Source organism: Drosophila subobscura, chromosome U (assembly GCF_008121235.1).
Source record: "Drosophila subobscura isolate 14011-0131.10 chromosome U, UCBerk_Dsub_1.0, whole genome shotgun sequence".
Lineage (NCBI taxonomy): Eukaryota > Metazoa > Arthropoda > Insecta > Diptera > Drosophilidae > Drosophila > Drosophila subobscura.
In genome coordinates, this window is record NC_048534.1 from 4579027 (window position 1) to 4592966 (window position 13940).

The following is a 13940-nucleotide window of genomic DNA, read 5'->3' on the forward strand; positions in this document are numbered from 1 at the left end:
GACGACAACGACGATGGCGATGGCGACGACAGGACAAAAGGTAATTAAAACACTACCCTATAAGCGCAGATACACACGAAGACACAGATACTCCCAATTTCACACAGAAATACAGTCGACTATGGGGAAGTTGACCTAATTTTGTGGCAAAAATTAATACCCTCCACCCAAAGAAGAATTTTTCAATTATTTTTTTGATATTAGTTCATATTAATTAGAGGAAGGTATTTTGAAAAAATAGGCGTGGTAACGCCAATTAGAAAGTTTCAGCACATCGAAATATTCTTTCCACTTTCCCGTCCAAATTGTCAAATTTATCGAAAAACAGTTCATAAAATCTCTTAATTTTATCATAGAAGTTTCTTTATCGTTCTCAAAACTAGTGACAGGTATTAACGCTTAAGTGCAATGGAAATGATCATCCCCATTTGCAATTTTCGGCTTTACTGAGTTTAACAATGAAAACAGCTTTGAATTTTCAAACCTTAGGTTTAGTCCTAAAATCTTGAATTACAGAGAAAATGCACAAATTTGCACATTGGTGTGCAAAATATATCACAAATATGAAATAACATTTAACAAATATGCAAATATGGAACACTCTACATTATGCAGTAAGTCGTATGCTGCCAAGAGGTGACACTATTTTTGTAAGCCTCTTTAGTTCAAAAACACTTAATTAAAACCTCTGCGAGGAGGCTGCGAAGTGAAAACGTCACTTATATTGTTTAATTTCAAATTGTATGCTATTAAAAAGTTTCCGTGCTTGCATCTCGCTAGTTAACATCTCATAACTTAACAGTGGTAAGCTGTGTTAAATTTTTGGCCAGAAAATGTGATCAAAATCCCCATAGTGCAGTCCTTTCCTTCCTCACACACATATACATATGTACATATGTATGTATGTAGGTACTTCCTGCCTCATTCACACACACACACACAACTACTGATATGGCTACTTCCCCTCTCACACAGATATGGGTGTCTGAGCGTAAAGTTGCCGTTCCTTTAAAAATCGTATTTTTGTGTGTTCATGTGTGTGTGTGGAGTGTACCTGGTCTCGTGGTCGAGGTTTTGTGCCTGTCCCTGCACCTGCTCCTGTAGTTGTAGTTGTTTTCACAACCCAGTTAATGAGCGGCCCTTCCATTTTTAATGAGACTCCAAACCACACACAGTTACACCCACATGACACACACACACATGGACCTGGCTCAGGTGTAATAAAAAACAAGAAATAATGACATGGTCACGTGATTCGACAGAGAGATACCTGGTAATCGGGGAAGTTCGAGCGGCAGGACAAGGCTCACAGGAGATCTCAAACTGATCTACTCTTAACGGGAGATTGATAAAATTAGGGGCTACCTATGCCTGAGATTTTCCTAATTCTTCCGTTGATTATATTTCCAAAGATGAAATAGAACAGAAGCAATGTGGATTCAACATACCTCTAGAAACAAAAAGGAGCCTCCTCCCAGGGTACAAAACCTTATCGCACTTATCGCTTTCCTGCACTTTCTCTGTCTCCCCCTTGATAGACATAATGAAATGATTTTTTATATCCCTAATTGTCGTGTATCGTCTGCCAACATCTTGGCTCTCAAATTAAAAAAACACAACAACAAAATACGAAAAAGAATGCGAAAACCAATTAAGTTTTTTTCGGCAACGAGCTGCCAAATGACTTGTCAAAAAGGGGGCGTGGCCGTGTTGCGTGTGTGTTAATTTGTATCATGGGTTCACTCCAGTGTTCCTGTTTCGGTAAACGGGTCACAAAACCCACAAGATAACAGAACATTTTCCACTTTGTGCCCTGGAACAAAAATTAACCCAACATTAAAGAATGGGCCTCAAAGAACTATATATTTTAAAGAATTTTAAAATAGATTTAAATGGTACAATTAATTGAGGAGAATGTAGCTTATAAACCGAATCAATGGCTGCTATTTTGGGGCTAAGCCAAAGGAAAATCGTTATTTAAAATTACTAACTTTAGTGCCATATAATTTACGAAAAGCTTGGGAAACTGTGCAGCTGTTCCGTTTACAATTTTACGCGTAAGAGTGCGTGTCAAGTTTCGAATAACACAGGAAGACAGGAGAAAGTGTTGGATAAACTAATGATACCAATTGGATGAGGAAATCTTTTAAAGATTTACGAATAAAACTCGCTGGAGATCCCCAAAAAATGCTCACAGACTCCTCAATAAAATGCATACAAGTTTTTTAAAGCTCGTAAATTGATTTAAAGATTACATTTCTAGGGATTTTGAACATACATTTAAACATTTTTGCCCCAAGGACTCCAACAGGTTGTCCAGCCATTCTTGTTGTGCATGTCCTGGCGTCGCGTCAATTACAGCATTTCAGGCAAGCACTCGAAATAACTTTTTATTTGTATTATTCTTTGTTGTAATTATAATTTAATTTTTGTTTGGTTCGCGCACGGACTATTGGCAGTGCCCAATACCATTGATTATTTTGTGCGTATTTTGTTGGTTCTACTGGCTGGGGGTCACGTTTAATTAAAAACGTGACAATTTTACCTGTGGCCAATGCGGGGCATATTTCATACGCCATATGTGACCCGAAACCGAGACCAGAGACCGCCACACAGCGAACACCCCAACCCGCCTTGCACCGTGGGGAATATATATATTTAAAATGTTATTTACAATCATAACAATTCCGTATTTGCCGCCATCGAGTGTCGTTACATTTCACTTTCACCGGCCGCAAATTTAATTAACTCTATGAATACTCGCACTCGGCTGATGACGGCTCCGTAGGCTACGAGGAGGGTTGGTGGGGTGACTACGTATTGTATTTTTAATCAATGAAGCGTCAAATTGAACTGATTAATTTTTGCCTGTTTGACAAATTGAAAACAGCATTGAATAAATACTAAATTATTAAAGGGAAATTATGACAGTCGCAAAAAATGGGGGAATTGATGATCCACCAAAGAACTATAACAAAACTCATCTGGAAATCGAATTTAATACTTATTTAAAATGCTAATTTCTTGTCTTAAAATAAATGTACAAAGCACTCGTGACATTGTTGCTTACAGAAACTTTTTATCTAATTAAAATGTCAGCACAGGCTTGTGACAGGAATTGAAAAGCCAATATCTTTGGCAATCTTTTGCTTGATGGATCCCCATCCTTGTGGCAGGACCTCACGCACAGAAATGAAGTGTAGAAATGAACCACAAACAAATCAGATAAGTAACTCCCAACCCCATACACTCGAAGCAAGCAGACCCAGACGTAGTCAATGTCGAAGTTGAAGTTGGAGACAGCGACGACAACCTTTAGTAAGGAGTCAAGGAGTCAAGAGTCAACCTCTAAGTAAGCCAATTTAGTTAATTGACTTATGGCCGAGCACGAGAAAGTTTCGACAGTTGAATGTTTGGTGGTGCTCCATTGGTGCTTCTTTTACAAGTGGCTGAATTTAATTTAACCACAAAAACCTAGGACCCAAATGAAGCTGAAAATATTCGACAAATGAAGGTCGTCGTTTCTGGAGAGCAGTGATGCAATGGAGAGGAGAGTTCGGAGTGTGCTTGAGATGGAAGAGGTCATCATAGAGCAGAAAAGTTTTGCAGATGAGACATTGGAGTGGTCCTAAGGCATAGGTTTTCCATGTTTCTGTACGTCTGCGGCTCTTCTGGGGTTTCTTGTGACATTCACACTTAAATCCTGTCAGTTTCTACGATGAAGGCTGTTTTTTCACAGTCTTTTTTACAAAAAAAGTTATTTTCTACAAATCTCCATAACTGCAAGCGAATCATCGCTTTCAGCCCTACTTGTAAAATTGAGCTTAATTCCTTCTTCACGAAGCACAAACTTTCACCGACTTTCCTAAACCCTTTTCCAACGATTTATCGCAGCTTTTCACGCTCTCGATGTCAACAACAGTCTTTGCAACGCTGGCAAAACCATCTCTCAACATCAATTAGAACTGGCCAAGGGCACGGTGCACAAGGCACCAGCGTCTATCTACCTTCCAGCTACCGTGTCATATTTAATTAAGAAACTTTTCAACAATTGCTAATGAAATATTGCTGTAACCACGAATCTTTCCCGCTTCTATCAATGGCACGAAACGAAAAAAATAAAAAAATAAAAGGATAGAGTAAGCTGCCGAAAATGGTGATCCCACACACTCGAAAACAATCAAAATTTCAGTGTCGCAGAGCATGAAATTTCATTTGACATAGTTTCGGTAGAGGTAAAGGTAAAACCTAAGGCAGAGAGGCAAAAAGGCATTACATGAGTGTTTACGTGTGAAGGCACACAGTCAGTCACAAAAGTATGCACAGCAGACACACATACACACACATATGAGAGGTAGGTGGTGTGTAGGGTTGTAGAAAGGGGGTGTGTAGAAATGTCTAGGGATAGAAGGCGGCGAGACGGTTGCAGTTACAGTTTTGGCCCCTAAGCCATAATTGGTTGCGTCAGTGCATAAGTCACGAGTTCGTAGCGAGTCCTTCGACTCCTTGTCGTTGTCGTTGTCATAACGACACTCACACACATGGCTGTACACTGTTCGCTCTTTGCTCTCCCCTCTTGTACCGAAAGGTGTTCTGCATTTAAATAAGATAAATGCAAGCGCCCACTAATTGAATTGCTGACAAGATTTTCCCTCGAAAAACCATAGACACAGAGACAGAAACCTATGGAAATTTCATCCACTGCCACTCTCCCCTCTTTCTCTCTCTGTCTGTGTGTGTAGAAATTTTGGTAATTAATATTTTCACAAGAGCGGAAATGTGAAACGAGCCTGAAGGATCAGCAACAGCAGCAGCAGTAAGTTTACCCCCAAACTCGTATCGTTTTCTGCATCAGATTGTTGCACAACTTGTGAACTCTACTCTGTCCGGGAGCTGGCAAACTTTTTAGTGGTTGCCAAAGCTTCCCTCAGCTCATGAATGGACAGGCAAGCAAGTGACAAGTGGAGATTGATGGCTGTGTTGTTGTGTTGTGGCAACTAATTTAGACGAAAATAAAGTCCACTGGATAGACTTTGCCTAACTCTACCGTATCCCTTGTGCACTTTCCAATCTATAATGATTGAGTAACTAATATTTAAGCATCGGTTTCGCTTAGCTTTCGGCTTTATACCTCTGGTAATGTTGCTCTCCCTAGTCCTTTAATCTTCCAACTGCTCTGCCTCTCCTGCAATCATTTGCATACCTTTAGCATTTTTAATACTTTTAATTTCTAATATAAACAGCCTCACAGACAGTCTATTCTAAAGGGAGTCAGTCCTTCTGGCCAGACAAAAATGGAGAGGGAACCGAGGGCAAACACTCTCCCCCCCAATGCTGCCCCTTTGCTACCACTCCGCTGTTTTGCATTGGAAAAAAAGGGAAAAAAGCGAAAATAAAACTGATTTCATTACCTTGATTAGTTGGTCTCTTCAAGTTCTGCCCAACCCACCTACCCCTCCGTTTGTCTGACTTCTTTTTTGCAATGGAATACAACCACACACACACATAAACACACACACACACACATTATTGAAATTCCACGGATGCGCTTATGTTGGCAGCCAGAAAAAAAGAGAGACGTAGAGCGATGATAATGATGCTGATGATGATGATGAAATTTTGACTTTTTTACCCCTCTGTCTTCTGGAAATTTTTCGGGTTCAATGCAAACATTAACCTCATTAGCATTCCGCACTGAATACAGACTGTACTATAGCTGTAGTTACAAGTATTACCTGTACCTTTGCTCCCCCCCTGCAGCTGTTGCTCTTTTTTCTATTTATTTTTAATGGATTAATTTTAATAGTTTAAGGCGATTTGCATGTTTTCAATTGAGTTGTAAACACTTTTAAGGGTTGTAAAGGGTTGCTGGCGAGCATAGTTTTTTATGGCTAATTAAATCACGTCGCTAAACGATGAATACTCGCAGTTTACTTTACAATTTAATCTGCGAATGGTTTAGAAGTGATTAAAAAATGAGTTTTAGAAACAAATTTTTTCAAATAAGCCTAAAGCCCCTTTGGCGCTCCTGCTGCCTGATATTTTTTATGGAGTCTCAGCCATTTTAATCCACTTTTCAGCCTCTTGCCAAATGAACAAAACAATATCTAACCAAGAAGTAGCACTTGCCCCCACTCCATCCCTCATTTACTTTCTACACTTTTCTACAACTTGGCCAATTGCACTTGATGCCTCCTCACTTAACCTGCGTCCTCTGCCTCCATACCCTTAGATGTCCCATCATGCACCCAACTCAGTTTCCTTGCCATCCCGCAGAGAGAAAGAAGCTTAATTAAGCATAATAGAGCACTCATTTCGCTTGCAGCATTCCGTTGCAAGTTCTCTTGGGCTGGAGTTGAGTTCTCTTTTTTTTGCCCTTTTTTCTGCCGCCTAAGTAGCTGTTGGTAATTTGTGCTTAGCCACACTCATAGACCAACGCCTGCCTTCCAGCCACCACCCACACCCAAAGTAAGTCCAAGGGATAGCTCTGTGCTATGTGGATGGAAAACTTTGCACAATTTTAATTGCATTTCCGCTATTTTTGATGCCCTTTGAATTTATAATGCCTCTTCGTTATGGCCTTTCCTTTTGAGCCCTTTCCCATCATCATCGTCATTCTTATTGCCTTTTGGCACGTCCTGAGAAAAATAATTCAATTAATTACAAAGCGGACAGGTGGCAAGTGGCAGCTACACTTAATATTAATCATACGCACTGTGAACCTCTATCATAAAAAGGCAAAACCCCGTAAAAAAAAAAGCAAAACCAGAAAGCAGCGCCCCCTTGCTGATACACATTTGTATCTAATAAACATGTTTATTTCATTAGGAGCATTACACATGCGGCTATTTCATTTGTAAGTCCCTGCCCGTGCCATCCCCCCCGCACTCTCGTGGGACAACAATTTTCCCATAGAACCCAACGATTTCGACATGAAAAATGCTTTCGCGAAAAGTTGCCCCACTCGAATGAGTCGTCCGTGGTCCGTTGGTTTATGATTTGAGGGTTTTGGGGGCCGCCACTCCACGCAGTTTTTTTCGCTCTTACACTTTCCCATTTCCCCTGCTCCAAGTGGATTTCCTTCTAGCCATGTTCTGGCTTTTCCCCACAGGGGAAGCTTCGCGCTGCTGCTGTCGACATCATTACAAATAAATTGAGCGTGAAAGATACATTTCGCCAGATACATTGACATGCAGCATGATAGGCACATTTCTACACAGGTTTCACAAGGGATTTCCTGAAGGCTGCTGGCTCTTTGCTGCTGTTCCCTCGAAAGGTTAAGTAAGTGAGTTTCTGGATGCTGGCTGTTGTGCTTATTTGACTTTAAAATTTGTGCTCTGGCTTGTGCCACAATTCCGAGGCTATTTTAGCATTGACTGGTGGCAAGTTTCAAGCAGTTTTAGCGTTGACTTGAGACACAAATTCGAGCAGTTTTAACGTTGACTGGTGCCAAGTTACGACCCGTTTCGAGCTCTGACTTGTGGCACACAGTGGGAGCATTCAAGTAGTCGCCACTAAAATGGCTGGAAGTTTATTTGCTGCAAATTGTTGTGTGAAAAGTAAGAGCATAGAAATATATTTGGGAATTATTTCCCAGCAAAATTTTTAAAATATAAAATGAGTGAAAAATTGTACAGGAAAATTTGCAAAAGATTTTCATTCTATTTTTTCCCCAAGTATATCATCAATCATAAGTAGCTCCATGAGCATCTCTCGGATTTGTCTTCCATAAAATAACTCAATTTATACCTTTCCTCAGCCATTTGGCAATCAATTCATATACTGTCACTGGCCAACAGAAATCGACTTTAATCCTCATTCAAAGCCCAGAAAAGAGCCTCAAAATAAGCTTTGCCCCTTATGATTAGCCTTTAAAGAAATCAAATGCCGTAAAATGATTTAATTATAATCCCAGAGTATGGAATACGATACAAAAATTCAATATAAATTCAAATTTTACACACAACGATGATGTTGATGATGCCAGGGAATGCAACGTTACGTACATATGTATGTATGTATGTATTTATTATGCATATATATGTATGCACATACATATGTCTGAATAGGTTTGTATGTATTACATGAGCGACAGTTTCAAATTGCGAACACAAAAGTCAATTTGTTGAGTGGCAATTGGTTAGAGGAGAAAGAGGGTCGGCACATTTGGCAGCAACAAATGTAAGCGTATAAACATAACCATGAAAGATATTTGATATAATAACATACGTGACCGCATTTACAAATTTTCAAATCAAAACCTTGGCAGCACCAGGAGCAGCAGTACGAAAGGAGGACGAGGAGGAGGAGGAGGAGGAGAAGGAGCCGGGACCTGGAGCCAGGCCTACTTGAAGTCGCATCCATTGTCATCTCTGTCTATTGGTCGTGCATGTGAAATGAATTGAATGCTAAAATCTGAAGAGGTTTGAAGGCAAGCATGCCGTTCATGATGTGAAATCTGTTTATGCATTATCATTTCCAGGGCTTATGACATTTAATGCCATCCATAAGTTGAGTAAAGTTTGAGGATGTCTGTCTGTGTGCTTGTGTTTGTGTGAGCCATGACATTATCATGATGCCTTTTCATGTTTCTGCACAGACACTTAATGAGTATCGTCCTTGAGCAACAAAATTCTGTTGCTGATTTTCTGCTAAATATCCTGTGGCCCAAGAATATATTTTCCTCTCTCTTTCTCTCTCTATAAACAGGTTTTCATTGGACTAGTTTATTCTAATGTGTTTTTTCAGTTAAGTAAATTAATTTCCATTGCATGCATAATAAATATTTGCACACTTTCAGCTAGTAATCAATTAAAACTCAATTATACAATCAATTATAGTGAAGAAATGGCACACAGTAAATTTTTAAACAAAATGAAAATATGTTTTAAACCAAATACAAAAACACTTGAGGTAGGAGTAGGCTACGATTAAAATATAAGTGAATCAAATGTATAACAAACAAAATATTATACCTACAACTAATTTGGATAAGTGCCCAAACACTGGTTTTAAAATAGATTAAAACGCAGCTTAGAAATATATTTTAAAAAGGAAAATTTTAAAATTATCAGGTGAGTCGAGTACAAGTATTTCCTAGTATTATTTTTACACTTTACAGACAGAGTAATTGGTTCTACTCTAGAGTTCATGCTCTCTTTTCCCTCATTATTAATCCAATTATTTGTTTCCCATTTTCTGCTCTCTAAACACTCACAGAAAACAACACAAAAACACCAACTAATAAGATTTACTCATTAACTTCATTTTCAAAGTAATAATTCATAAAATGCATTGCTATGCTGTGGCTGAAATTAGTAATCGCAGTCGCAATGTATGTCCAGAACATGCACCTCCCTACCGCCACCACCATCCAATTAGTTTTCGTGGTGGTGGCCAGGCAATGTCATATTTTCCGTGGCTATAACACAATGCTATTGCATTTTTTGACAGTTGCAGTGGGTTTTGTGTTGGAATTGTGGTGGAGTGCATGTAGGAAATTTCACTGTGGTTCTGTTTCGTTTTGGTTAGGAGGAGTAGTCGGTGGAGTAGTGGGAGGGTGGTGGGAGGGAGGCTGGTAACGTGGCGTATAATTAACAATAATGAAGTCGTAAAACCGCAATGCAATCAGCGATGCGCAAAACACAGATACACACACGCACGCACAATGGAAAAGCCAAATGGCATACAATAAGCGGTACAAGTGGATTGGGTGGGGACAAACAACCAGCAGGTACGTTGGCATTCTGCCTTGAAGTCAGGGTCACACGCGACATTATAAAATATTTATAAACCATTTGCACGCATAATTAGTCTGTCATTAAATTTGGAGATTTCCGCCAATTCTCTCTCCCTGTGTGTGTGCAGTCTGCCATTCCAGCCGCAGCCAGTCAGCCACAGAAAACATAAAACACAATCTGCTGATACCCTCAGTAGATTATATTAGCAGATGGTAAATCCAAGCATTTGTTGGTGTTTTCAGATATATTATCCTTTAATTTTTGTGCTAAAAAAATAAAACTGACATTATTTTAATGACGATTAAAACCAAGTCTCAGTCTTGAAAACATCTCTTAAATGGTCTAAATTTATAATTTGTTGAATAAGTATTTATTTAAAATCAGAAAAAAGCCTCGAAATATGTAAAAGATCCCTTTTGATCATAGAAAATATATCTTCCAGAAATCCTGCCACAAACATGCATTAAAATTGCCATAGATACTCTGTTCAACCAAACTTTAATCAGTATAACAATCTATAAAGAAATCCTGTTTAAATGCCCACATTCGTAACGTATAGCCATGCCACACAGTAATACAAGAACAAGCATCATTACAAAGTAATTATACCCTGCCTACCGCCAAGGTTGCAGCAGGAGCAGGACCCATAACCCACAAATCCATTCGAGAGATGCAGACGAGACTGTGGTGGGCTATCAGATGGTGGGATGGGATGGAGCTCTGTGGGCAGAACCACTGCGGGTCGGGCGTTGAAATGTCATGTCATGTTGGGACAGGCGTCGGTGCGTTATGCGTTGGACTCCCTTCATCCTGGCATGAGTTGTGGGGCACTGTGGGTGTGTGTGTGTGTGTGTGCGTATGCCGAACTGTACATGTGTTTGGTCATAAAGTAATCAGCGGAAATGTCAATGGGCCGCCGCCATTTACTGATGTGTCGGCAACTGAGGTTTACATCGTCCTACAGCCGTTTCTGCGTCGTCGCCATCCGCCATCCAGCCCATCGTCATGGTATTCTTTATACCATATATATAACTATATTGTTGTATATATTGTCGCCTGACCTGATGTTGTTTTTCCGAGCCCATGGATCGGATCGGCTCGGAACGCTGCTTTCGGCCATTGTAATTAAAATTTGCTCGTTGCATATGCAGGGGCGATTGGCATGGCTACTGCCCTGCCCTGCCTGCCTTCCTGACGGTTTAATTGTGTGAATGCCTGTCATTCACTTCCCCCCCTCTCTTTCCTCTTTTTCACTTTTTCTCTGTGTGTGTGTGTGTGTGTGCCATGGCAAATATTTTATGGAGCCGCATTGATAGGCGGCTTATATGAGAATCGGAAGCAGCGGGACAGCAGCTCTCACACATCAATTCAGGTGAAAAGAAAAACAACAAACAACAAACAAAGTGGCTTAAATTAATGGTATGATCATAATATACCCATTAAACGAATAGCAAAAAAAACAAAACAAAACTTTTACAATGAAAAAATAAAGATCGCGTGGAAGTTCGAGTGAAATATCTAGTACCGTTGATTTTATTTTTTAAAATTTTTGACCACAACGCAACCCTACATACCTCTGGAAAAAAAGTAATTATCCACTGCCTCGTTGACATTTTGAAAATCTGTTACAAAGTAGCACACTCTTCATCAATCAAGGTACAACCCCAAAAAACAGACAGATATTCAATTGTTTTCTACTCCACAGGAACACTCATATAGAAAATACTAGTGAAATGGCATTTTGTGACCGCACCAAGGCCAAGGGTTACTTTATACCCTTCAAAGAGGTCTTCAAAAGCACACGAACGGGGATCTGTCAAGCTACAACAGTGGCAAAACTTTCTGATGAGCTCGCCAAGTGGAGAACTGCAACACTTTCTGATGAGCGTGCCAAGGGGGCAACTATGCTGAAAGCCCAGGAAGCAGCGAATAGCTGTGGCTGTACCTTCCCATTGTCGCCTGATTCGCATCGTATTGGAATGCAGAAAGGATCGCCTGAGAATGCCATGTACAAGGATGTTCGCTTGAACATTAAGATTCCAAGATCCCCAAAATTCGATAAAGAAATAAAGAAGATAAAGCGCATGACAAAGGGTTCCTCGTCTATGCAAAAATATACGTCCCCACCAACATCTGAAAGTGCTCGTATAACCATTAAGCGATCGGTGGTTGCCCGCAGATCTCCCCTCTCATCAACGCCTAAAAAGACAACTAAGAGCAAAACTGGTAAAAGCATTAGGCGATCGAGTATACAAAAATCTCCGTGTACGCCTTTGACTGGGAGTCCACCGAAAATCATTAAGCGCGCTTTAAAGAGCCACAAGTCTTCCTCCAAGAAGGAGACCCCGATATCTGTTTCTACAACATCCCCAAATGTGACACCTAATAAGGCTCCTCGCATGGGCATAAAGCGATCACCGCAGCTGCAAAAATCTTCATCTGTACAATCGCATAAGCGGATATTAGGTGGAAATAATCGCTTGATGATTATACAACCCTTGGAGGTGGACAAATTTGAATTTTCTTCATCCCCAGATGTGTCCCCTAATAAAGATTCTCGCATGGGCATAAAGCGAACACAAAAGATGCCAAAGCCTTCACCTCCAGGTGAAAATAATCGCAAGAAGAATTACCAAGAGTTACAGAAATCTCCTGTCCTTGTTACGACTGGAGATAGTCCCAAGCCGAAGAAGGGATTGTTGAAAACCAACAAGTCTCCAGAGGGTATATTTAAACAAAATCGTCGCACGAACCTGAAGCACAGAACGGAGATTCTCAAGTCCCCAACAACCATATCGTCGGATGAGAGGTTAACTGGATCCCCGGAGTTTTATCCAATGTCATCGCCTGAAATGAACTATAATAGCGATATCATGTCATCGCTTTCGCCATTTTCCACCCCTTCCTCTGCCGACGCTTCTACTGGGCCTTATCGTATGACCAGAAGACGATCTGCAGAATTCCATATATCACCATACGAATCGTCACCGGAATCATGTGCAGGCAACAAGAAGCGCTCCATTTATGATTCGACATCCGATGAGCTACGTAATAGGAAACGCCTTTTGAATTTAATGCATGAATCATATTTGCGCAGGACATCTTCCTCCTCAATGCCAGAGGATGAGGACTCCATCGATTTCGATACGCCCACCAACGTCAAGCGAAATCTGGAGACTAACAAACATTTCCAAATGTCCTCAAAGTCCCAGAAGGAAATAGAACAGAAGGTAATGGCCATTCCCTAATAAATTTTCCCCTCGAATTGTAATTATTTTTAACGCAGAATTGCAATGTCAAGTCCTGCAACTGGACCTTCGACGACTGGTTGGCATACAAGAAAAAGCAACGTCAGGCGGAGTTGAAGCGACAGGAGGAAGAACGCGCCTACCGGGATTTCTGGACGGCCAAGCGTAGGGAAATTTCAGAGGGTGCCCATCAATCGTGGCTGAAGAAAAAGCAGCGTGAGGAGGAGGCAAAACGCGTACAGAATCACATGCAGCTGGCGGCTCTAAATGCCAGCAATTCGCTGAAGAATAATCCCATTAAAGCAGCTCCGGCCAAACCCAAACGCAATGTATCCCAGGAAATGATCAAGCAGGAGCTCGAATCATGGCACTTGAAGAAGATCGAGATCGAGAAGGCCAAGCGCAAGGAGCAACAACTGGCGCTGCTTAAGCAAGAAGAGGAACAGTTCAATCGCCAAAGAAAGTCCGAAATGGCCTTCAAGAAGTGGTTCAGTACTGTCCACGCAAAGCCCAAGCCGGTGCCAATGAATCAGGGACTGGACTCGTTGCGTGGCACCATCTCAAAGCTGTATGTGAATCCCCAACCCTGGGTTACAGTTTAACACAGAAAAATTGAAAATTGTAAAAAATATAGAAATATTAGATCTTTAAAAAAATTAATAAAATACAATTTAAAATGTAGTCCTAACATTTATCTCTATTATATATATGTATATCTCTATTAAACTTTAGTAATTCTACAGAAAATTCTTCACTGAATTCTGGATATTCCAATGCTGCTCAAGCTGGTCTTTTTTGCATAAGAAAAGGACCTTCACGACTGGTTGGCATACAAGAAAAGGCATAAAAGAACCTGTCAGGACCTCACACGATCTGAGCTGTATCTGAAGGAGCAAACAAGCAGTGAGAAAAAAAGGTGCCAGTCGAAAGATAAATCTCCACGTTTTTAGTG

At 40.5% G+C, this 13940-nt stretch overlaps 1 protein-coding gene across 1 annotated transcript; it reads left to right on the forward strand.

Annotated features, from left to right (window-relative positions):
• The first annotated feature begins 8951 nt into the window (after positions 1-8951).
• Positions 8952-13618, forward strand: LOC117901922 (inner centromere protein A-like). Its single transcript, XM_034812890.1, has 3 exons — positions 8952-9074; positions 11446-12970; positions 13027-13618. The coding sequence occupies exons 2-3, from the start codon at positions 11474-11476 to the stop codon at positions 13588-13590; spliced, it is 2061 nt and encodes a 686-aa protein (XP_034668781.1). The 5' UTR covers positions 8952-9074; positions 11446-11473; the 3' UTR covers positions 13591-13618.
• The last annotated feature ends 322 nt before the right edge of the window (positions 13619-13940 follow it).